Raw genomic sequence first — 25,097 nt, 5'->3', positions numbered from 1 at the left:
CTTTTAAAGAAACACAGAACACTAACATGCTTCCAACAACAGCAGCAACAGCAACAACAAAAATCTCACAGAACTAATAAGCATTTGTAGCAAAGCTGTAGGATACAAGGGGCATATAAATGAGTCAATTGCTTTCCTATCAACAAGGAGCCATTGGAATTTGAAATAAAAATACAACACCATTTATAACAGCACCAAAAAAGGAAAAGAAATATTTAGGTACAAATATAATAAAATAGTATGTACAAGATCTATATGGGGGAAACTATGAAACTCTGATGAAAGAAATCAAAGATGTAATAAATAAATGGAGAGACACTTCATTTTTGTGGCTAGATAGACTTGATATTGTCAAAATGTCAGCTCTTCATTAGACCTAGAGAATCAATACAATCCCGATCAAAATCCCAGCAAGGTTTGTGGCTATCACCAAGATGATTCTAAAGTTTAGATGGAGAGGCAAAAGACACAGAATAACCAACACAATATTGAAGGAGAACAGAGTTGGAGGACTGAGAGAACCCAACTTCAAAACTTGCTATAAAGCTACATTAGTAAAGACAGTATGATATTGGTGAAGGAATAGACAAGAAGATCAACAAAGCAGCAGAGAGAGCCCAGAAAGACTCACCCACATAAATACAGTCAACTGACCTCAGACAAAGGAGCAAAAGATCCAGCTGAACGGACATCTCACCAAAGAAGATAAACAGATGGCGAATGAACATGAAAAGATGCTCACCATCATATGCCATTTGGGAAGTGCACATCAAAACAACAAAACCACCAACAACTATGAGAATGTGGAATTAATGGTGATAGTTGCACAATCTTATGGATATACTGAAGTCAGTGAATTCTACACTTAAAGGACTGTATCTTATGGTATGTGAATTACATCTCAGTAAAGCTGCTACTTTAAAATGTAAAAGAAAAAGATATCCAGCAAATCTTTTATTTTCATTCTTTAGGGCCCAACTTGTCAACTTTGAGGACTTCCAGCGGAATAAATCTCGTGTACTTGTGAGTTAAGAGTGAGTGGTCTAGAGTCTTCTCTCCTCCTCAATTTACTTTATGTGTAAAAAGAAGATACTATTGCCTATTTGATCGCATTGTGTGGACTTAGGCTCTCAATTTGCATTAGTTTGTTTTTACCCCCTTTTTTTGTTTTGTTTTGTTTTTCCGGGAAGATTATAACTGATTCTTTGGATTCCCTGGGGAAGAAAAAGATATTCTAAATAATCCTTCTCCATCTTGTGCCTTGACTTGGTAATAATAACTGGTACCTTTTATAAAACATTTACTGTATCTCTACGCTTCATATACAGCGTCACTCAACTTTTTGCTCCATTTCACTTGCCACAGCTCTGTGAGGTCGGTGCTGTCATCGCTCCCAGCTGATGTACGAGGAAACTGAGGCCGAGAGTGATTAAGTGACCACAGGGAGTGGGAAAGCCAGGATGTCTGCACCTGTAACTAACACGCTGCACTGACCCTGCACACAAATAGTTCTAAATTCTAAGAATTAAAAAAAAAAGTTTATCTTGCTTTTTCTTAACTCAGGTATACAGCCTTCACTAAGAAACATAAAAACTACATAACTCAACAGTTTTTCTCCGAATGGATTGTAATTGTCACTGGTAAGTGTCTCAAGAAAAGTCTGAACAGATTGAGAAGGGAATTTTCAAGTTCCACCTGTATCTCTTGTGGGTGGAAATATCCACACGGAAGCAGGAGCCTGCTGCCCCAAAGCAAGTCTTCTGACCTTGATGTAAACACTCACTGCTTAGGAAACATGTTCTAGTTGCCATTTAGGCTGACAGAAAATAGAAGTAATTAGAAAACGGGAACAATGGAGCCCACTGAACGCAGAGACTGCAGAGCAAGTCAAGTCAGGGAGGAACCGGAGGAACAGAGAACAGGGCTGCTGTGGAAGCCAGGTGCGGGCTGGGCTGCGGTGGTTAGACCGAGAGGAGACAGGGGGCTTAGCTCATCTGGGCTGGCAGTGAGAGGTGTAGCACCTGGAGGACCGACAGGGGACACACTGTGGCGTGAACGTCAGGGAGTCTGACCCTCGGGGTGGAGTCAGAGCCCGAGCTGGAGAGAAGGGCCGCACTGGTAAGGAGAGGGTTTGGTGCAGGGCACTACATGACTCAGCAGGTCTCTTTCTAGCTCCCTAAGTATATGCACACATCCTAACTGGAGTCAAGTAAGGTTAAAAGACTCTAATAAGGCTACGTAGTCCAAAGTCTTTATTTCATAGTTGAGGAAATCAGAGCGAGAGCGATAAACTGCCCAAAAACTACTGGGTCTAGTCAAGCGATATTTCCAGACCACTATGCCATAATCGAAATTAAATCTTAAATCGATCTAACTATTATGCAATATAAAACATAGCATACAGATGCCTTATGTGTCATTGCTGTTTTTGCTGGTTTGCACTAAATCTGCCCATATATATTCTACAATTCATTCTTTAACATATTCTAAGACTCCTGTTTATTAGTGTTGAATGTAGCAATTCTTGGTATTCTTGGTGATGAGTAAAAATAATCTCAGTTTTGTGGAGTTTGTACACAAAACTGTCATCATTGAGTTCATGGAAAAATGGATTTTTAGGGTGTGGTGTATATATATACGTATATGCGGTTGTGTATACGGTTGTGTATATGCATATATTTGCTGTCATTTAACAATGGATACTGAGTACTCTTCTGCTGAAATCAGTGTGCATATACTATGCAAATGGCAGTCTCTCCATACAGGAGGTGAACGGATTCTCCTCAATCCATTAATTCATGGATTGTTTCTCTTCCTTTTAGTGAAACCTGCCTATAGAAGGCTGTTCATGGCCAAGGGGGTCCCATTTTGTCTGACATAGGCCCGGGGAACTAACCAGAGGGTGGGTGGCTGAGAGAGCTCCAGTTTCAAAAGTAGAATATAGGCCCCTCACAAGCACAGAAAGTAGACCAGAACTTCTAGAAATTCCGGCTTATTACAGATACTGTTTCTGCTTTGGGCCTTTGCATAGCACTGGCAGTGGTACGCAGCACGTCGTTTTACATTCAAGCCCCCTGTTCCACCACAGCCTGGCCATTTTCCATCTTCTCCAGGGAAGAAGTGCCTGCATCCAACTAGGATCTGAGCATGCTCTACAGAGTGATTCAGCAGCAGCAAATGTTCCCCTGAGACATGAATCAGTCAGGATACGTAATAGTTTTAGACTTAAGCAGTTGTTTTATAAAATATGCATGTGCAAAGACATTTTTTTCAATGGAGGATACTTAACTGAAGGAAAAATGAAAAGAAATCTTTTAACATGCGAAAACAGTCCAATTAGAAAATACATAGCCACCAAGAAACACATAGCTATGGCTATCACATTTTTTGGAGACAAAAATGGAGGGATGTATTTAAGCAAAAAGGTTTTTTCATCTTTGTGAATTTAGAGGAAATCTTCCAAACGTGTAAGATACGACTCTCATTTAGTTTAGCTTTATAAAATTTCTTAATTGAAGTGAGTAAAATTACTAATTCAGACTGTTGTAAAAGAAATGTTGGGTAGGTGGTTCAGTACAGCAAACAGCATTAGGGGAGCCTAAGGATTTTGTTACCGTCTCTGGGGCTAATGATGACAGACTAGAGATAAACGCTTGGATGCCAGTTCCAACCCCTTGCACCATAAAAGGAAAAAAAAATACATGAATGTAAAAGAAACTATGAAGCAGCACAAATAAAAACCCACCTTTTATGCAGAAGAGTATCAATTAAAGTGAAATTAGTATTTTAAATGATTGAATTCTAAATTTTAAAAATGATGTTCATTGAACTACTAGCTTTCCTGTTTCATAAAACCAAGCTACACAGAGACATAACTGAGCTATTCAACTTAAATTTATATCTATGTATTTGTGCAAAGTTAAAACATTTAAATTTGATTAATAATTATCTGAATCAATTAAAGCAAAGTCATTACTGTATTAAATGGAAAACCAAACATTGGCTATAATGAATATCTTAATTACTTTGATATATGAAATATACAATATAATTATTTTTATGCAAGGTTACATTTGGAATTTCCTTAAATTTCATACTTAGTAAACTGATTTATTACAAAAACAATGATTTTTTAAAAATGATCTGTAAAAGTACCTAAAATTTTAAATTCTGATTTACAAGTCATTATTGCCATCTGCTGGTTATATAGTTTCATTGCATTTTTTTTGCAAATCACCAATCGCCTTCACTAAAAGACAAAAGGAAAAACGGAGGTGAGTTTTTGATATAAATGATTGCTTTCAAAATCCCTAAATCAAAGAAATACATCACTAGCTAAACCACGAGGCACAGACGTTTCAAAGAGGATAGAATATTGTGAGAACATATTTGTATTATATCAAATTATAATGCATTATTTTCAGTTCACAGAATTAAGTATCAGTCATACTATTTTAAGTTATTGTCATTAATAAGCATATAGCTAAAAAAATGACTCAAACAACTGTTCAAAATTACTAGGTTAAAATAAGTGACTACTGCTAGAGAAGTCATAAAAAGATGACAACATGCCATGATTCTATTCAACTGAATGAAACTAGTGCCATGTTTTCCCTCCCATAACCGCAGATCGCTCTCTCCTCCGTTAAAAAAATGCGTATTTAGGCAACTGTCGATTTTCTGAGCTAATGAAATTAGAATTTATGTAACTGTTTAATAACAGAACTAACATAGAACTTAATGACAAGAACCCGAGCAAAAAATTAATACTCATCACTGTACTCTGAATATGATCAATCTAGAGCAAGATATAGAAACTTCTTTTTTAAATGAAGCACGTGCTATGTTTTAGGTGCTTCAGCATTTTTTCATTTTAACGGATCAAAGTGCCATATTTGCACTTTGAAGGGCTACACGAAGGTAAGACTCTGATTTATTTTGTTAAGATACTGGTCGATCCAAAGTCAATCGGAAACTCCAGGAAACAAATAAATTGACTACAAAGAAAAAAACTAGGCAATGGGGCGACGCACGTGCGCCTGCGCGGTGGAGGGCGCTCGCGAGGCGCGGGCCGCCGGGACCTCACGCTCCTCCTCCAGCTTCCCCGGTCGCCTTGACGACCGGGCGGCCCGCAACGGCGGCCGGGCCGAGTCGTTGAGGCTGCGAGCCCCTGCAGACTCGCCGGACTGCGCTGGGCCCGCGCCGCGCAGAGACCCAGCTCCACCGGAACGGGGATTATGAGAAAATGGTCGGGCAAAGGAGGAATAAGCCCAGAGAAGCGGCCGCGGAGCCGCTGCACTCTCCGCGCTTCCTGCAGGCGAGGCGGCGGCGGCGCCGGGCCACCGGGGAGGCGCAGAGGGAGGAGGAGCCGCCGGAGCAGGCGGAAAGGCGGGAGCTGCCCAGGCCCGTAGGCTGCGGGCGCCTGCCCCGGGGCGCCCGGCCCTGCTCTCCGCGGAGGACCCGAAAACTGAAGGCGCAGAACTGCCTGCAAATGGAACTGGTCGCCAAGACCCTGTTTCTCCGCCGCTTCCAATTCTTCAACTCTGTCCTGGAGCAGCTGCGCGACAAGGTGCATCTATTGCGGAGACGCCAGCTCTCGTTCCGGACGACGGTCAGCGTAGGTGAGCACCACAGCCCGGGAGAGCCCTGGGGTTTGCAGCGGTTTGGAAGAATAGCATCCTAACTGCAATAATGGCAAGGTCCGAGCTCTGCAAAACCGCGGGCAGGAATCCGCAGCCCCCTTCGTTCTAGTTTGAACAGTTTCCAGGGTTTGGGGGCGTGGCGATCATCTGGGCGGCACCAGCAGAATGTCTTCACCCGGGCAGCTCCGTTTGTATCACAGGCAGTGAAAATGAGAGCGTAGCGCTTGAGAGGCAAACATTGTTAATTCAAGGTGGAATCAAAGGCACCCATTTGAGAAGCCGTGGAAAAGAGGAGAGTTCGTCTTCTGAGATGGTGGGGAATAGAAAAGCAGGGATTACTGTAGAGAGAAACGGTGAAGTGGCCATAGGAGTTTAGGATGCTTGTGTCAAAAGATCTTCGAGGGCCCCAGGAGGCGTGTTTATTCTCATACCTTGTGCATTTGGGATGTTGGCGTTATCACACCTTATCCTTTTTCGAGGTGTGGAATTTGGGTCAAGGGGCGGAGGTGAGCGACGCAGAATATTTTGAGGATTTTTGGAGAGCCAGGTGGATTTAGTAGGATATTTTTATTTTTCCCTTTTCCTTAAATATGACTTTAGGAGTTTTCACCAGTCTATATAATTGCCTGGAGGATAAGAAAGAGGATACAAATGTAGTTGAATTGGACAGTCTCTGAGTATTTTAAAGTAAATGAAGCCTTGTCAGAAGGGCATCTGTTTCCGGATGAGAAAGAAGGTACAGGTTTAATTTCACAGTGGTTCAGAGTATATTATATATTAATAGAAAGAATTAACATAGTTAGAGAATATATATATATTTCCTGTAAAGAACCAGGTAGTAAATATTTTAAGCTAAACAGACCACCTGCAATCTCCGTTGCCTAGTCTTCCTTCTATTTTTACAACCTTAAAAAAGTGTAACAGCCATTTTTAGCTAGCGGATAAGGACAGTGGGCTGTAGTTCGCTGTTCATGGTATAAAACAACTGAATCTTCTGAGAAGTATTGAACAGTTGTAGGAACGAGCCCAGGATGGTTAAGAATATGGAAAAAGACCTGGAGAAGCATGATTGGGAGTCTTCAACAGGGCAGTGTTTTATTATTATTGTTATTATTATTATTAATTGAGCTGTTGATTAATTTGCACTTATTTTGTTAGCCAAGCTGAGTTATGTTTGAATTTTTAAGAGGTTAACATTGGTGGTGTGAAAAATAACTTGCCAAGTATATTTTGTGACAACCATAAGAAACACTAGGATTGGCCAAAAAGTCTGTTTAGTTTTTTCTGTGAAATAAAAGACACTTTTTTTTTCATTTTCACCAATAACTTTATTGATTTGGATATTTTGAATATGTCAGCTGTCTCCCGCTATTGGCTCCTAGTCTGTACAGGCCAGGGCTGCTGCTAAACATCTTCCAATGCATAAAACAGCCCCACAACAAAGAATTGTTTGGCCAAAATATCAATAGTACAAGAAACTTCGCAAACCACTTTTGATATGTTTGATCAGTCACAGCAACTTCTTCATACACTTCACAAATCTTTTCTTTTTTGCATTTCAGTTGTGTTTTTACTTTTCTTGAAATAAGAAAGCATAGTATGCTGAAATGTTGCGTATTTTCTTTCATCTCCAATAGTAAAATTGGCTGCACAGAAATTCACCAATTTTGATAAGTTTTTTTTTTAAGTGCATCCTGGTATGACAGCTGTCACAATACAGTCTAACAAAATTGTTTCGAATGAAATTAAACACAACTAAGCACTACGAGAGCCATGGTACAGAAAAAACTAAACGAACTTTTTGGCCAATTCAACACTCTTATGAAATCTTGGAGGGCAAGTAGGACATCAGGAAGGGCTAAGCCAATTCACTTCCTTGTGACAGTAACAAAAATACTTGAAATATCATGAGAATCAACTTTTTCAGATCTTTGGAAATTAGTCAAAGGTTTACATCAATCTAGAGTGCATTTAGTCAAGAAAAACGACTGAAACTCTGTAAGAACAGTGGAGTTGGTGGTTTCAGTTGGCCTCCTTCCATCCCTCCTCCCCAGCTCCGTGATATCCTTGAAAGTAGACAGAGTCCCAGCCACCCGAGGGGACAAACAGTGTTTGGAGCGCCTCAAAAAGCCCATCCCCTTAGCTGCCCACGGTGTGACCAGCCCGACAGCTCCCTGATGAAGCCCCCTTCCGAGGACATCCGGCACAGGCGCTCCAGATGAGCCCCTGGCTGGGAGTCTGGACCTGTCAGGGCTCTGTAAAGGCTTGGGTTGCCTGCAGGGGCTTCCTGGGGGTGGGGGCGGGGGAGCTGCTGCTGAGGAAGCTCTTCCCCCCGGCATTTGCCACATTCCGATGAGCCCTGAGCCCCAGAGACAGTGGGTTCTAGTGGCTTCTGATGGCTGGAGGCACTGCTGAAAGGACTGAGCTAGTCAGAGTGTGTATATGTGATTCTTTTTAAAACTTTATGTACAGAAACAGAGAATAACAGATAATAAGAGAGAATGATACTGAAAAATCACAGAAGGTCTAAAAGTCATCAGTAACTTCATCACCCTTTTGCAAATTACATAAATGAGACGTGGTTTTCCACATCTCTCCCTTCTCAAATGCCCCCTGCAGAGGTAAGCACTATTCACAATTTGTTTTATAAGCTTCTGGAAGCTAGCCACCTTGCTTGTGTGTGCTCTCTCTAGACATATAAGGGGATGCATGTGAAATAGTTGTATAAAGGGTGTATTATGATTACCATCACGAAGCAGCTTTTAACGGCTTTCTTCTTTTTTCTTTTTCCAGCTGCCTTTATAGGAGTTTTGCACTGGTAAGATTAGCTTCAGTCTGAAATAAATAAAAGTACTTGAATTAAAAATTGCCACCACTGTTTGCATGTAATAAAACCAGAGCCACTTGGCATGCATATAGAACATCTGTATGTACATCTGTATCAGCGGACACATGCAGGTTACTTTTTGAAAAAGCCTCGTATGGGAAGCAGCATTTACAAAATGGGTGCATTAGGGGAATAGAAACTTACGCCTTAAAATAATTTTGCTTTACCAAAGGGTCCACTACTATATTTCCTAAAAATCTAGATTTTCTAGTGTACTCTGCCTATTTATTTTAGCTAAAAAGCTACCTTATTTTACAGTAGCGGTATGTTAGTTGACATAAGCTTGGAAATAAAGTTTAGTAACACCTGGCAATTGGAAATCAGGTGGGAATGAAGACAGAGACTGCAAAGGCAATGTGGAGTTAAATGAGACTTTGGTGCACACGTACCTTATTTTACACAAGTGATTTAAAAATTATATGTAAAATTATACTATTTTTCCCTTTACCTATTTTCATTTCTACTTGAGCCCAGGGGTTTCTCTTCTTGGGAAGAATGGGATCTGCCCCCCACGCCCCTGGGGACAGTACTGTTCTGGCCATTTGGTCTGCAGGGAGACTTTGATGTTAGAACTAAGGCACTAAGGCTGTGCTGGTAAGAAATATTTCCTACAGCTATTGGCACCCTGGCCTTGGTCCCGCATGTAAATGAAGGTGAGTGGGAGCCCGGGTGTTTGCATGGAACTTGGCTTTATCTTCTGCTGCATTGGGAAGCATCCATATGCGATATATGAAGGGCAGCAGACTTCCTCCCAGTCACTAATTTTGCCCTGCACGTGTGCTTGCGGCTGTTTTCTACAGTCCACTAATAAAATGCCTTGAAGTACAGTCCTGAGTTCTTTGACACTTGAAAGCTGATTCCATATATGGAATTACTCTTATTTATAATTGCTTTACTATCAAGTAGTTTTATTTAAAATTACATTCTGAGTGTCTTTCAGCAGTTATGGAGGCATTTCCCAACCCAGGTGCATTAGAAGCCCTTGGGGAACTTAACAAAGGAACCAAAAGTTACCTCTCTTCAGATTTAGGGGCCTGGAGTGAAAGAAATTCAGCTGTGTGTCGCACTGGCTTATAAATGCCTAAAAATACACGCCTTAGCAAGAAAATTTAAAAGTTATCTCAGTGTTGATTATTAAATTTTTTTTCTTCATGGTTTTTGTATTTTGTTTATTTGTAACTTAGTTATTTTAGAACTTGTTTGAAACATGTTCTTATTCTTATAAATTCATGCTTTTTTTTTTTTTTTTCCTAGGATACATTTAGTAACACTCTTTGAAAATGATCGTCATTTTTCTCACCTCTCATCTTTGGAACGGGAGATGACTTTTCGCACTGAAATGGTTAGGCCCTTTCTTCTAATGAATTAATTTGTAGTATAGTAATACTAAGATTATAAGGTGGACATTTAAGAACTGAAAGGCATTTTTGGTGAACTGCGCTCTTTCTCAAGCTTTAACTTTGGTTTATTATTCAAATAGAAAGTGTTTTAGGATTTTTTTTTTCTTTTACTTATCTCACTTTCCTCCTTTCCTAGGGTGGATTTCTTTTTGATTTTTCTTTTTTGTTCTGTTCACTTCGAGATAATCTCTTTGAAGAGGCAACTTTATAATCTCTTTAAGAGTTTTTCTGTTATTTTGGTTCCAGCCTGTAAGATGGAGACGATGCACCTGCCACGCATATTTCCCGTAATTATTGTGCGGCTTACGTGGGACGACAGAAGCGGGAACTGCAGGGTTTTACAGCTGAGAGGCCGGGGTAGTTCCCCCCGGATCATCAGCTGGTTAGGGGCCGAGGGAAGAACCCAGCCAAACCGGCCTCCTGCTTGATTCTGTAGCCACTGCTGTTTTATGGCTCAATTAAGATAACAACCTAAATTTATATTAAACATTTTTAAAGAGCAAAATGTACCATTTCCACCATTTTTGTGTGCCCAGCTCTGTGGCATCACACACGTTAATATTGTGCAACCGCCGCCACCGTCCACCTCCCGAGCTCTTGTATTACCCCAAAGAGAGGCTGGGCCCTTCCCCCGCTAACCGCCCCCGCCGCGCCCCCTGGAAACCTCCGTTCTGCGCTCTGTCTCTGTAAACCTGCCTGTCCGAGGGCTTCCCTCTGCCACTGCCTTTTGAGTCTCACCCTCAGAGCCCTTTTAATTGGCTACATTTACATTTATGCGGCATTCAGATTTTTAATACTTCATGGGTATTATGTTCAAGTGGAGGACACACATATGGTTGAATCAAGAGCGCAGCGGTGGCAGAGCGGGCTGTGATGACCGAGCGCTGGAGGCAGGCGCCAGTTCCGTGCTTCCCGGAGTGACGGCCAGGCCGCCGACCTCTCTCCTCCTCCGTCACCTCGCCTGAGAACTAGGGATAATGCCAGCCTTGCAGGGTTTTGTGGAAAATGAAAGGAGGTAGTGAGGGAAGCACATAGCACAGCGCCGGGCCCAGAAACAGTCGCTGCTCTTAAGGAAAACATGTGCCTCTCTCTTCCCTTTCTCGAAATACCGCCTTACGCGTCCTCGGCAGCCTGTCATTGGAGCGGGGCCCGTTGCCCCAGAAGCAGGAGGAAAACCCTCTCGTGAGTCCCGTGTTACCAGTCCCGACGGTGAGGACATGCTCTCGGGCACGACAGCTGAACACGTCTTCAGTTTAGCAGCCGCTGCCGTCGCTGGCTCCCTCCACGATAACGCGGCTGCCGGAGGCCGAATGCGTGGAGAGCGGAAGATTATTTTTAACGTTTTTGGGGAGAGAGGGAATTACAAGCAGCGTGGCCCTTTATTTGCTTTTATTTTGTCTTTTTATTGACTTTATTGGGGTGACACCAAATTATAAGGTGTCAGGTGCCCAATTCTACGAGACGACATCTGTGCACTGTGCTATGTGTTCGCCTCCCCAAGTCAAGTCTGCGTCCATGATCCAGCCCCCTTGACCCTCCTTCACCCCGCTTCACACTCTACTCCCCCTGCTTTTGGATTTTAGGAAGGAAAGCGGGACACGGATGGAGGGAGTAATATGAAACAACATGCTTTTGTTCATCTTTGACTTTTAATTAGCCGAACGAAGTCATTATTTCATATGCTGGAATCGTGCACTAGCCAGTCCCCTTTCTCAGGACAAAGCATTTGTGTCATGAGCAATAGGCAGTTGACATTTGGTCAGGAAGGACTTTGTACTGAGCTGTTAGATGCAGCGAGGAAGTAAGTCGAAAGCATAAAGTTCCATCTCATGATGCTGATGATCATTTTATGTTATTTCATAAAGAGCTGGAAAAAAAGAGTGGAGGTAAAGTTAAGCATGGTAGAAATAAAAATATATGCAGCCCTAGCTGGTGTGGCTGAGTGGATTGAACGCTGGCCTGTGAACCAAAGGGTCGGTGGTTCGAGTCCTAGTCAGGGCACATGCCTGGGTTGCAGGCCAGGTCCCCAGTGGGGGGTGCACGAGATGCTACCACACATTTATGTTTCTCGCCCTCTCTTTTTCCCTCCCTCCCGTTCTCTAAAAATAAAAAAAAATTTAAATATATATATAATATACATGTTTTAAGGTGTGGTTAGAAAAGCTCCTTAAAACATTTAACCACCCTCCAATGCTTTTTCAAACCTACAGAACTTAATGAAAGAAGAGTACAGTTGATAACCTAACATGTATCCCTTTTGAGTCCAAGAATGCAGGAATAGCCAGGAAAAATTAGGAAGTCTTATTATTAACCTTTTCCTACAGAAGAACTGTTCTAAAAGGAGTGTTGTAAAAAAATTTTACTTACATTGACAATTTGCGCCTTTTGAAGGGACTTTATTATTCCTACTTCAAGACCATTATCGAAGCACCTTCGTTTTTGGAAGGACTGTGGATGATTATGAACGACAGGCTCACTGAGTATCCCCTCGTCATTAATACAGTGAAACGCTTCCATCTCTATCCAGAGGTGAGTGGGCTCTGCCATAAATGTGCGTGGAGTGGTTCTTTTTTATTAGATAAAATAGTAAGTAAACACAATGATGTTATTAAAAGGAGGGGACCTTTAAGGTTCATCGATGGTATGTGTCCTTATAGTTCAGTAGAGTATCAGAATTCCTCTGCTGAATTTGCTTTACTTTGCACTTCCCTTATTATTGGTGAAGTTAAGAATATTTTCATGTTTAACAGACATTTGGATTTATTCTTCTATCAGTAACCTGTATGAATATTCATCACCTAGTTGATGGTGGTTTTCTTATTCGCTTGTTGCATAACTTATGTATTTTATAGCATAATCCTTTGTAATACATGCTGACATACCCTCTCCCACTCTGGGTGCTTTCCCTTAATCTGCTCTGTTGAGGTATAATTTACACGCAGTAAAATACATCATTTTGAGTATATAGTTCTTTGAGTTCTATGCTTGACAGATGTATGAAATTGTATAACTAAACTACAAATGAGTTATAAAACATTGAAAATAATGCCAAAAAGTTCCCATGTGCTTCTTCATGGTAACTATCCTTTTCCCATTGAATTGTCTTGGCACAAATGTTAGAAAATTGATTGACTGTATTATGTATATTACTATATTACATGTGAATCTATTTCTGGATTCTCTAATATTTTGTTCTGTATATTTTTTAAATTTTTTAATCTTTTTTAAATTTTCTGTATATCTATATTTATGCCAGTACCATGCTGCTTTGATGACTATAGCTTTATAATAAAATTTAAAATAAGGTAGTTCTCCAACTTCGGTTTTCCTTTTCAAAATTATTTTCTATGTACATGTTAGGGTCAGCTTATTAATTTCTCCAAACATGTTATTGAGATTTTGACTGGGATTGCATTGGATTTAGACATCTATTTGGGAAGAATTGACAACTTAATATTAAATCTTCCAATCCATGATAATGGAGTAGGTCTCCATTTTGTTAATTATTTTTTTCTCAGCAATATTTTGTATTTTTCAGCATACAGTCTTCTAAAAGCATTATTTTTACTATTGTAAATAGTATTATTTTTAAATTTTAGCTTCCCCTTTTTTGTTGCTTTTGTATAGAAATTACAGTTGATTTTGAATATTGATCTACCACCTGCATCTTGATGAAACAACTTAATTATTCTCAACAAAAAGTTTTATAGATGTTCATTAATCTGTAATACAGAACTTTAGTTTATAATATGTGCATGTGTTATTTTAAAATGACTATTTCCCAAGTGAAATGACTTAAATAAATTTGTCAAAGTTTATAATGTCGAAGGCAACCATCATGAAATGGTATTTTGAAAAAATTGCTATGAAGATAATGTCTTTCCTAAACCATCTTTTTGTTTTTATCTTTTGTAGGTGGTTCTAGCCTTCTTGTACCGCACATTTGTGGGAATAACGAATTTATTTGGGGTAGAAACTAAGACCTGCTGGAATGTCACCAGAGTAGAACCTCTAAATGAAGTTCAAAGCTGTGAAGGCATGTTTTTTCCTACACTGATGCTGTGTTGTCATTGATGTTTACATAAACAGCTAATACTGTTATGACTTATTTCAAGATTTATTGTAAACTAGTGATTGATTTTTTCAAACACTGTAACTGATTCACATAAAAGTATTTACGGCAGTTTTCTGAGAAGGCTATGTACTTACTAATATGAGTATGAATTTAGAATTTGGGTATAATATACCCCAGTATACAACAATCCTGACTATAAGTTTTGGGGTCAGTTGAATATATACATGTAGGAATAAATTAAGTAGTCAAATATCTACCTGTAATAGTTTATGTAAAAATTTAGTTATAGAAACATAAAATCAGATATGTAATAATAGATTGATTTAGAAAAACTTCACATTCTTCACATACGCCTTGTATAGTGGTATCTGAGTCAAAGAACCACTTTTGGAATCAGCTAACAGTTTTCTGGGATCTGTATTAGTTGCTACTACTTAAGAGGTTTGCAGTTTAGCACTTTTATAATTTAAGTATGATATTCTCCCTTGAAGCTACTATATGAAGTCATTTATATCTACTTGCATAGCATTTTCAGAGTTGGTGTTTTCTTTATTCATATTCTCTACAACATGAACACAATATATCTTATAAATATATTTTTATAGACTTGTTTGCTGTAACATTCAATTCAGAATATACAGGTCTGTCCAGAAAGTACTCTGACATGTACTATGAAAAATAGAGACATTTATTGAACAAGAAACAAGATACAAGAAACATTGTACATTGGACGATGACACCTCAGTCCTGTTCAAAGTAGGCGCCCTGGGACCTCACACAGGTCTCCCAGTCGCCATCAGCTGCCCCATCGTATTTTCCTGAATCTCATCAACAGTCTGAAATCTCTTCCCTTTAAAAAGTGACTTTAGTTTTGGGAAAAGCCAGATGTTACAGGGCACCAAATCTGGGCTGTAGGGACACTGAGTCACCTGGGTGATTGGATGTTTCGCGGAAAAGCTCTGCAGGAGATGTGATGGATGAGCAGGCAAGTTTCTTAATGAAGCCGCCAATCTCTAGTTGCCCATAGCTGTGGCCTTCTGAATCATTAGAATATTTTCCACAGAGGAATGCTTAAGCTTACTGCAAAATTTGATGCAGATGCATTGCTCTACTCACTCATTTTGAATGTGATAGCCACACAGTACACAGGCTCACTCAGCTGTGTCTACCGCCCCCACTGACTAGTACAGTGAAATCATCATTGTTCGTGCATGTGCATTCCTGTCCACTCTCCTTGGCTGCCAGGTTACATCAATGTCATGCAGACTGTTCTCGTTATATTAACAGTGGCTGGACTTTTCTGGACAGACCTCGTATTCCAAATCTGTATTTCTATATTTCCCTATGTTTTTAGTGAATCCCTCAGGGGATCTTTATAACATCTAAAATAGCATTGATAGAGGATTTTGAGACATAATTAAGCTTTTCTTATGCAAAATAAAGGGATAGAGAAAATGCCTCATAAAATGAGAGACTCTAATGACTCAATCAGCTTAGAAAGTGTAGCCTTTTCTGAGAAATGGGGGAACAAAATCTCCTTATATATGTACATTTATGATATTTATTAAGTTGCCACTAAGTGACAGGTTAGAGTCGGGCCTTAGGACCCCAAAGTGTTCTAGTCAACTTGGTGCCCTTCCCTCCTAGCGGCAATAACTGTGATGGATCTTACCAATGAGAAAACAAGTTTTCCCAAGTAAGGAGTAAGGGAAGGGAGTGTTTTAGGAGCAGGGGCCAGCGTAGTCAAGACTCCTGAGCAAGAGAGCTGACAGAAGGGGACTTCCTGGAGCAGAGAGAGAAGAAAGAGTGGTTGTAAGACAGACTGGAAGGGAATGGTCAGAGAAGTGGGGGAGCGAGGCCGGCCAGCCTTCAGGCCTTGGCGCCATCGGAAACTTTTAAAGCTAAATAACTTCACATTTTCTATGTTCTGTTTTCTCAACCGTTAAAAATTATTTTCCTACCTACTGATCCTGTAGGCTTGTTCTGAGGATTAGGTGACATGAAGATTGTAAGGCACCTAGCAGTAGACCGCGTGTGCATTAACATATTTTATGCGTGTCTGTCTGCCTATCTCCATCTGGTCTTAAACATGGGATTTATTATAATATGTTAAGGTTTAAGGTTTGAGCTATACATCATAATGGGTAAAATAACAAGATTATCTCATACTGGCTAAAGCTGTTCCTTGGGGTCAGGGCCCATATTGTACTCATCCTAAAACCAAGCAAAGATAATAATGCAGTAATTTATGAAGTACCTGTACAGGCGGTTCTACATACTGAACAATAGTAGCACCTCCTAAATAACATGAGGCACCAACTATTACAGTATAATTACACTTAATCGGGGGAAAGTATAAATGTAGCCACAATAAAGTCTAAAATCTGAATGTAACTGATAGGATCTCACGTAAGGGGAAAGTACTCACGTAACTACTAGAGCAGCAGTCTGCAAAGCAAATGCTTTCTGTAAATTTGTGAGCCCTTGATTACAAAGCACTGCAGTAGTTATATCCTATTATTTTATAATCATTTATTCATTAAATACTGAATAATCTGTGTCTTTTTAAAGGAATGGGAGACCCTGCTTGCTTTTATGTTGGTATGATTTTTATTTTAAATGGAATAATGATGGCATTGTTCTTCATGTATGGTGCGTATCTGAGGTAAGACTATGTATTGAAAGATCTTTTAGTGGCCTTATAAGGACTGGCTGATGTTTGTTGATTATATGAAAAGGAAAATTAATGAGGTTAATTGATTAATAGTAGGAACATTTTTAGATCTATTTCATTTTTTTCAGAAGCATATCCAGTATCATGCAACCTCAAACTAGAGCTGTGACTAAAATAACACCATAAAGGCCTTCCTTTTATTCTTGTGAGGAATTTATTTTTTAGTTACTTAAGATTCCTTAACAAATTTTTAATGAAAATACCCCTGGGTCATGTGTACTGGTGTTATAATAGAGGGGATCTTTGGTTGACATTAGTAGCAGATAATTTCTCATTTTAGTCTCCATCCATGTGAAATTAAGGAAGCAATAGAGCTAATGTTTATCACTTGTAGCAGACACACATACAACAGCCTGTCTTTCTTGGTAGCAGTACTACAGTTTAGTTGGGGGTGGCAGTGTGCGCGGTCTGAGGTGAGAGGTTGAAGTCAGCTATGACAGTCATGGACAGATGACCTCGAACAGTGCAGGGGTTAGGGGTGCCACCCACGACCCCCTGCACCCCTCACCCAGTTGAAAATCCACGTATAACTTGGATGCCCTCCCAAACTTAACTTCTAACAGCTACTGTGGACCAGAAGCCATTCTAATAACAAACAGTTGCTTAATATATATTTTGTATGTTATATATATTAGCTGCATTCTTACCATACAGTAAGCTAGAGAAAAGAAAATGTTATTAAGAAAATCATGAGGAAGAGTTAAATATGTTTTACAGTATTGATCAAAAAAATTCCATGTAAAAGTGGACCCACACGGTTCAAATCTTTGTTGTTCAAGGGTCAACTGTTGGCTGATGCTCACTATCCAATGAGCCTGGGGTAGCCATTTGATCTAGCTTTCTCAGTGAAAAATAAGGTGAAATCAACCCTGGTTACACCTAGGAAAGCATTTGCCTTTCTCACCCAAGGACAGACTCAGCTGCCCCTCCCCTGTTTCTGCTTCTACTTGGAGGTGATTCCTGGGGCCGCTGCAGTCACGTTGCAGCCACGAGGGAAAGAGCATAAACACAGCCACGCACCTGCCCTCGCATCTCTGTGCTGCCGGGTTGCGGGCAGCAGACACTTAACTTCCATTTCCCTGTTGGCTTAATTAATCAATGTCCATATTTGAAGCCACTTTTGTCAGATTTTCCGTTTCCTAAAGCAGGATACATTCCTAACTGAATCATCAGCTTCCTCTACGATGGACTGCACAACATTTAAAGTTAAATATCTAGATTTAATCTTTAAATAGTATTTATTGTTTTCATAGGATTTTGTCTATGTACAGGTTAGTAGCTATACTCCCCTTGTTTTAGGAAGTTTTCAGCATAAAAATACTAGCATAGAATCAATGAAAAATATAAATAACATTGTACTGTATATCTTATTCAATAAAGTTAAGAAAAAGTAGTAAGTACAAGGATTGGAAAACTTGAAGAAAAGAAACAAGTGTCCTTACAAGCAGGTCACATGATTTTATACAGAAAAAAAATCCATGGGTAAAATATTAAAATAGGAAAGTTTATAATGTTACTGGAAACAAAAATTAATACATATATATTGTAACTCTGAACTCGTGCATCAAAAAATGAAATTTTAAAAGGATGTCATTTAGAATAGTCTTGAAAAAATTAGTTCTTAGGAATAAATCTAGCAAAAACTATGTAGGACCTCTTGGAAAATTGTAAAACTTTGAGAGACATGTAGGAATATCTAAATAAATGGAGAGACATGTTGTATTCATGGATTGAAAGACTCAAAAAGAAAAGAGTTATTCTAATTGATTTACAGTTTCAATGCACTACTGATTTTGTTAACCTCAATAAGCTGATCTTAAAATTTTTCAGTAATGTAAAGGGCCACCTAAGATAGTTGAAGAGGTAGGAGGACTTGCTTTGTTCATTGTTTTTGTATTATAACCCTAATGGAATAGGACAGTGTGACATTGCCATAGGGACCTGCCACTGGAATAAAGTAGAGCCCAGCAATGGAAATGTGACACCTGATGGGCGTCAGAGCTGGTGCTGCACATCAGTGGGTCCAGGCAGGTGTTTTAATAAGAGGTGCTGGGGTTGAGAGATCACATAGGAAAAAAAGAGGTTGGAGCTGTATGAAATATAAATCCTAGCTGGAGTAAAACCTCAACTATGAAAGACAAAGTTACAAAATGTTTATAATGTTACATAGGAGAATATCATCAGTAACTTGGGATAAGAAAGAATTTCTTAAATAAGGCATGAAAGGTTAGCCATGAAGAAAAAAACTGATAGATTTGATGAAAAGAATTTAAGTTTCTTAAGACATTTTAGAATGAAAAGATAAGCCACAAACTGGGAAAAGATACTGCCAAGCGGATACCCAACGTAGGATCCAGACATTACATTCATTCATTTGACAAATTTTTATTGCACATCTGCTGATTCAAAGAGCACTATTTTAGGTGCTAGAATTAAAAACAGCAACCTCTGTCCTCATGGAGTTTATATTCTAGGGGGTAGAAAAAACTAAAATGACATGCAGCCCAATAGAAAAATGGACAAAATATTTATGAACAGACATTTCCCAGAAGAACTCCAAACTGCAAAAAAAGGTACATGTAAATCGGATCATCACTAGTTATTGATATCAGAAAAACACAAATTTAAACTACAATGAGCTACTATTTCACATCCACTAGATTGGCAAAAAGGATTTTTACTGACAGCACATGGGCATATAAATTAGTACAACTATTTCGGAAAAACTGTGCGCATTAGTAAAGTTGAAGAGGTAGATAGCAGTTCCTATTTAAAGTATGTATGTCTAAGAAAGCCTTGCACATGTATAGCAGGAAGTAGTATGTACGAGAATATAGTGTCATTGTTTGTAATGGCTCCAAGCTGGAAACAACTCCAGTGTCCACCAACAGAGATGTACACACCGTAGTTATTATAGTGGAATATGTAAAACAATGAGAACAAATGAACTGTAGCTCCACACAGCAACATGGACAAATCTGATAATGATGACTGAATAAAGGCAGGCACAAAATAAAAAGGAATCCTGCCTTTTTCACGTGTATGAAGTTTTAAAAAAAGTAGACGAGAGTATGGTTATGTATATAGAAGTGGCTATATTGGTAATCACAAAAATCCGGATAGCGACTGTCTCAAAGGGTGGCAAGTGGGGACCTAGGTGAGATCAGTTTCCTATCTCAGTGACATGGTGGTTACAAGGATGTTCACTTTATAATGATTCCATAAATTGTCCAGAAATTTTATGTACTTTTCGATATGTATGTCATACAGGAAAAATATGTTTAAACTCATCACAGTGTTAATTACTTTCAGATTATGGCGTTAGGCTTTAAAAATGTTCTGTTTTAGAGAACAGTTTGTATAGCTTATAGCTTATACTTTTTTAAATATGGAAAATGTTAGACAAGACTAAAACTTTTTAAAATGAACATTTTTCATGGCTAGAGTAACCCAAGAGTTACCATCTTCTCTCCATTGGTTACATAGTTCTGGAATATCAAAGAAGCCTCAGTCATTAAGAAGGCTATGTAGATATAGCAACTGTTGTCTATAGAAGTTTACTACAACTGTGAGGAAATGGAATGGCATCTGAGAAACAAAAAGACCAGGAGGCTGTGGGGACCCTTTGCATTTATTGCTGGGGCCACCCGCCCGCCACTCTGGCTCGGAAAGTAGGTTCTGTGTCTGTGTCCTTTGGGTGGTTCACGATAACATGTGAACATGCATATCGAACTTTATTAAGACTACAGTTAGTTGATATTTTTCCTGTTCTTCTGAGCAGTGCAGGGAAGTTTAGGACACTTTGCTTCAGAACAGCCCCTGCACCTTGTAACAATCGCCATGGTTCGGGACTGCCGTTGCGCCTCCACAGTGGTCGTTAGTCATTGTGTTTTACTTTATTGTTCATGTTGTCAGATCTTAGTTTGATCCACATGGTCGCAGTTTCTATATGCAGAATTGTTCTTGCTTCTTAGAAATTAAATTCCTTCTTTCCACTTCTTACTTTTCAAAGTTTGTCCTTTGAATTTCCTTTAGTCAAAATTTATTAATGATAAATCTCTTCCCATTTGCTCTCCTCTACTTATTTTTTAAAAAAACTATTCCTTTCTTTTTAAATCATCCAACCAACACTTATTGTCTTCCATGTGTGGAGCAGTGGATATAAGTGATGAATAACACAGAAAGAAAAGGCAACTTTAAGAAATGATTCTTAATCTTTGATGGACATCCTTGATCTAAATTTTGTATTCTACATTGTTGTTTCTTTGGGGCTTAAGGAAAGACTATTTGCAGTAGTTTACAAAGTTTAAAGTTACTACTAATTGAAACTGTTAGATTCTTGTTTTCATCCTTTAATCAAAAGACAAAATGTTGCCTCTATTCTGAATATTCACAAAATGTAATATAGACTCTGAAGTACGGGTCTGTTAAATAATATCTTATATTCATATCTTATATATTTTATTTAGAAAATACTTTATAGGTAATATAAAATTCAGATTGTTTTATATGCCCATTTTATATGCTTGTACATTCAAGATTAAAACATCAACAGCATGGGTACTTTTGAAAATTTTACTATTATTTCGTATGGTTTAGTACCATGACATTTTAAATATGATTTTAAATTCTAAGATAATGTTGGGAAAAACCCACTATACTTTGCATGAATTGTGATTGTGTACTTTCTTTACAGTGGGACTCATCTTGGAGGTCTAATTACAGTATTATGCTACTTTTTCAACCATGGAGAGGTTTGTTTTCTAGAAAATAATTGTTAAGAAATAGAAGGGACTATATAGGAACACAGAAATATATTCATGAAAAGAATATATAATTGCATATTAATTAGGACTTCACAATATTTTAAAGAACCTTGTGTTGTAAGTTGATATTTAATCATGTTGATCCACATTTTTGCATGATAATTAGAATTAATGACATAAAATATCTTGCATGGTTTTTAGTGTATATGTTCATACACGTCTAATTTGTAGAAAAAGGAAATACTGTACTTGTTGAGTTCAGGCACTGGGGAAATGGTTGTCATCCTCACAGGAGATGTGGACTTGAAATTTAGAGAGGCTAAGTTACTTATCCAAGATTTTGCCTTCCCTGCACGGGGAAGCTGGGTTTCCCATTCACATCTGTCTGACCTAGAGGTGTCCAACCTGTTGGCATCTCTGGGCCACACATTAAATACACAAACACTAACGAAAACTGATGAGGAAACAAAACGGTTTTAAGTAAATTTATGATTCTGTGTTGGACCGCATCCATAGCCATCCTGGGACACACACGGCCGGCAGGCCATGGGTCACACACCCCTGCTAACAAAGCCTCATTCCTTGTATTACATCATGCTGCCTTTTCAACACTGCAGAACGCCGAATCAAAGCCAGCCCAACAGGACATGGGCCCCCTAAAATTTTTCCATAGAAACTTATAATAGGATAAATTCACCCAGCAAAATACTGAATACGTAACACATACCAGCCTCTCTGTGAGATGCTGAGGACATGGCAGTGAGATGTGAGAGACTCTGCTCCTAGTTTGTGGAGCAAAATCTGTGATACGTGATGGCACCGCTTATATGTGCCATGACCTTCATTCATTACTATTGGGGAGGGGAGATACTTGGTTAACTTAGTCTGTTAGGCAAGGGAGTCTTAGAAATTATATGTAAATATAGTAATGTAAAGCAAACAAATGCAGTGTCATTCACTGGTGTGTTCATGTAAGGGCGAGAAGTTTTGTTCAAGCGTGCCAGACGGCTGGCATTATGACTTTCTGAAGCACACCACAAGACCCAATCTTCCAAGGTTTATAGTTTTGGTTTCTTGGAAGAGGAGCAAGAACTTTTAAGATTTTTTCAAGGTTATGAGAAGTTAGATGCTTCCTGGAATTTTAGAATTCCTAATATAAAACTTGTATAATATTTTCTATATGTCTTAAAACAGTTATAAAGTCTATTTACATTTAATTAATGATTTTATTATGTGCATCACATGAGTGATTTCCAAATACCAACTTACAGTTGTTTTCAGAAATTTATAGCCAACTTTTTTAAAGGTATATTTCACAAATTCAGAGATAATCTTAATTACTTGTAATGTGTACCTATACTCCTTACCCTTGTTATATGTACACTCCCTTGATGTTTGTGAGTTCACTAGTTGACTTTTGTTTGGGTATTTTCCCGGGCACCGATACGTCTCCAAGCCTTGGGAAAGCTGGGCCACACTGCAGCACCGGAGTGTGGATCTGCTGGCAGTCCCAAGTCCTCTAGGACTCCAGCCGCCATACCTACCCTCTGGCTTGTCCTTTGTGTTTGCTTACGGGAGGCCTGATGGAGCCTTCCCTGGTTTCTGGACTTGCTAGTTGACGGCTCTCTCTAATGGCTGTGTCCGCCAAGAGAGCTCCAAAAGCCGAGAAGCTCGCCAGGCATTCGGAAGTCAGTGAGCCTACTATTAAAATGATTAATAAAACCAGCCCATTCATGACCGTGAGATGAATAATGTTTCTTGCAATGGAATGTAAGAAGTAAGGTTTTTACTGATTTCAGGCCACCCGTGTGATGTGGACCCCGCCTCTCCGGGAAAGCTTTTCATACCCGTTCCTTGTACTTCAGATGTTCATTTTAACTTTGATTCTCAGGTAATTTTCATTAATAAAACATCTACATAAATTGTGAGTTAAGTTTCTTAAAAGATACTTCAACTTATTGTTATAATTCAAATTCAGCTGCTATTTTTAGTTACTTTTAAATTGAATATCCAGTTGAGAAAATAATCTGAAATACTATATAAAAAATTTTTCCACTTTAGAGTCAGGGCTACAGGTTTTAGAGAACTACATTATGTTTTAGTAAGTCAGAATTTAAATTTTCATGTATATTTGGTCAAGATTAAAGGTGTTTAAGAAACTATTACTTTTTTCCCCTCACAGCTCATGTAATCTGATTCCTTGCTTTCCCACCTGTGGTTTTGAGTGAACATTCATGTATCTTCCAAGAAAGAAGTGTCCTGTGCACAGATGACTTTGGGAAGGGCCAAGTTAGATAGATAAGGAGCATGTATATTCACATATTCATGAAAATTTCTTAACTATTGATGTTTCTAGCAGTTCAATCAGAATTTCATCTCAATTGCTTTTTTTGGACACTGTTATTTGGAATTAATTTTATATTTTAAGAGGCCTGAGAAACAACAACAACAACAAAAACATAAATAGCAGAATACTGTAAATAACTTGACCATAGAAATAGGTGTCCTACGTGTTAGGGGCCGCCTCGCTGCCTGGCGGAGTGACCACAGCCCTCGGGACTCCCCGGGAACCCCCTCTGTCCCCACCGGTGCCTATCAGAGTCTGCCTGTGTCGAAACCTTTTGTGCACGTGTCTTTTCTCCTTCTGAGAACTGCGCATTTGTTAACCAAGCACACAGGCAAACGGCTGCCTGCACACGCACCGTATTAAATCACCTGTGGAGCCAGGGCCCCGGCCCCCTCGATCTCCTTCACCGCAGGCCCCTGCTCCCCGCGTGCTGACCTTGCAGGCTCTGACGCGTGGCCCCGCCCAGGGTGGCGAGCGGCAGCCCCCGTGGCTCCCCAGCCCAGGAAGGTGCAGACTAGCTCCCGGCTGGTGGCTGCGGGACACGTTTTTCTTGGGTCGAATTCGGGTCTGGGGAGCGGCTGTCCCCGCTGATCTCCCTATCTCTGCCCTGCCCGTTACTCGTCCTCAAAGACGACGGTGGAGGAAGCTGCCCGTTCGTCCTGCGCCTTCCCACTGCAATTCTTAGGAGGACGGTTCGTACTCCGTTTTTAATTTTTCTGAGCGGACAGTGGTCTGGATAGGCGGGGGTTCCGTGGAATGAAACGTGGGGGTTGGGCCGGTCAGGGCTCCGTGCTTCAGTGCCTGTGCCGCGCTCCGGGCCTTTGCCCAGGGCAACTTCTGTTCGGTAAGTGCGCGAAAGCCGAGCCCTTGACAAAGGCTGTGCTGTGATACTCCTGGTAAACAACTGGGACATTTAAAATCTTGCTTTGGAAACCGGAGGCTCCGTAGCACAGTGAGGTATCCCAGTCCACTGCAACCCTCCCAAAAAGCAGCTACAGTTCAGTCCCTTACACAGAGTCTTTGCATTTCTTTTTCCTTATTCTAAAATACACTGAAGTCTCCCGTGGTAACAGGTGTTAGGGGCCGATTATCTCGCAATGGCAGATTGGGCGGCTTCAGCTTCAATACGCAGGAATGTGACTGCATTGCAGAATTATTCTTTTAAAGTCATTTTAATTTTTTTTCTTTCAATTTTTCTCACCGTTGTTAATTTGTGGCTTCACCAGCACCTATAGGCTCCTTCGCT

The 25,097-nt window shown here is 39.7% G+C and overlaps 1 protein-coding gene across 1 annotated transcript in view; it reads left to right on the top strand.

The window, feature by feature from the left end:
• Nucleotides 1–5,245: 5,245 nt before the first annotated feature.
• DPY19L2 (dpy-19 like 2) overlaps nucleotides 5,246–25,097 on the top strand; it is a 48,877-nt gene continuing 29,025 nt past the window's right edge. Inside the window, exons 1-8 of the mRNA XM_054571309.1 lie at nucleotides 5,246–5,621; nucleotides 8,436–8,460; nucleotides 9,784–9,871; nucleotides 12,321–12,458; nucleotides 13,845–13,965; nucleotides 16,576–16,669; nucleotides 21,435–21,492; nucleotides 23,304–23,395. Coding sequence (XP_054427284.1) covers nucleotides 5,246–5,621; nucleotides 8,436–8,460; nucleotides 9,784–9,871; nucleotides 12,321–12,458; nucleotides 13,845–13,965; nucleotides 16,576–16,669; nucleotides 21,435–21,492; nucleotides 23,304–23,395 — 992 coding nt within the window. The remainder of the gene's footprint in view (nucleotides 5,622–8,435; nucleotides 8,461–9,783; nucleotides 9,872–12,320; nucleotides 12,459–13,844; nucleotides 13,966–16,575; nucleotides 16,670–21,434; nucleotides 21,493–23,303; nucleotides 23,396–25,097) is intronic.

This window comes from Pteronotus mesoamericanus, unplaced genomic scaffold (genome assembly GCF_021234165.1).
Source record: "Pteronotus mesoamericanus isolate MK-2021 breed Mesoamerican mustached bat unplaced genomic scaffold, CSHL_Meso_final contig_220, whole genome shotgun sequence".
Taxonomy (NCBI): Eukaryota; Metazoa; Chordata; class Mammalia; order Chiroptera; family Mormoopidae; genus Pteronotus; species Pteronotus mesoamericanus.
Note: the sequence above shows the minus strand (reverse complement) of the source record. Positions and strands in the feature narration are given on the sequence as shown.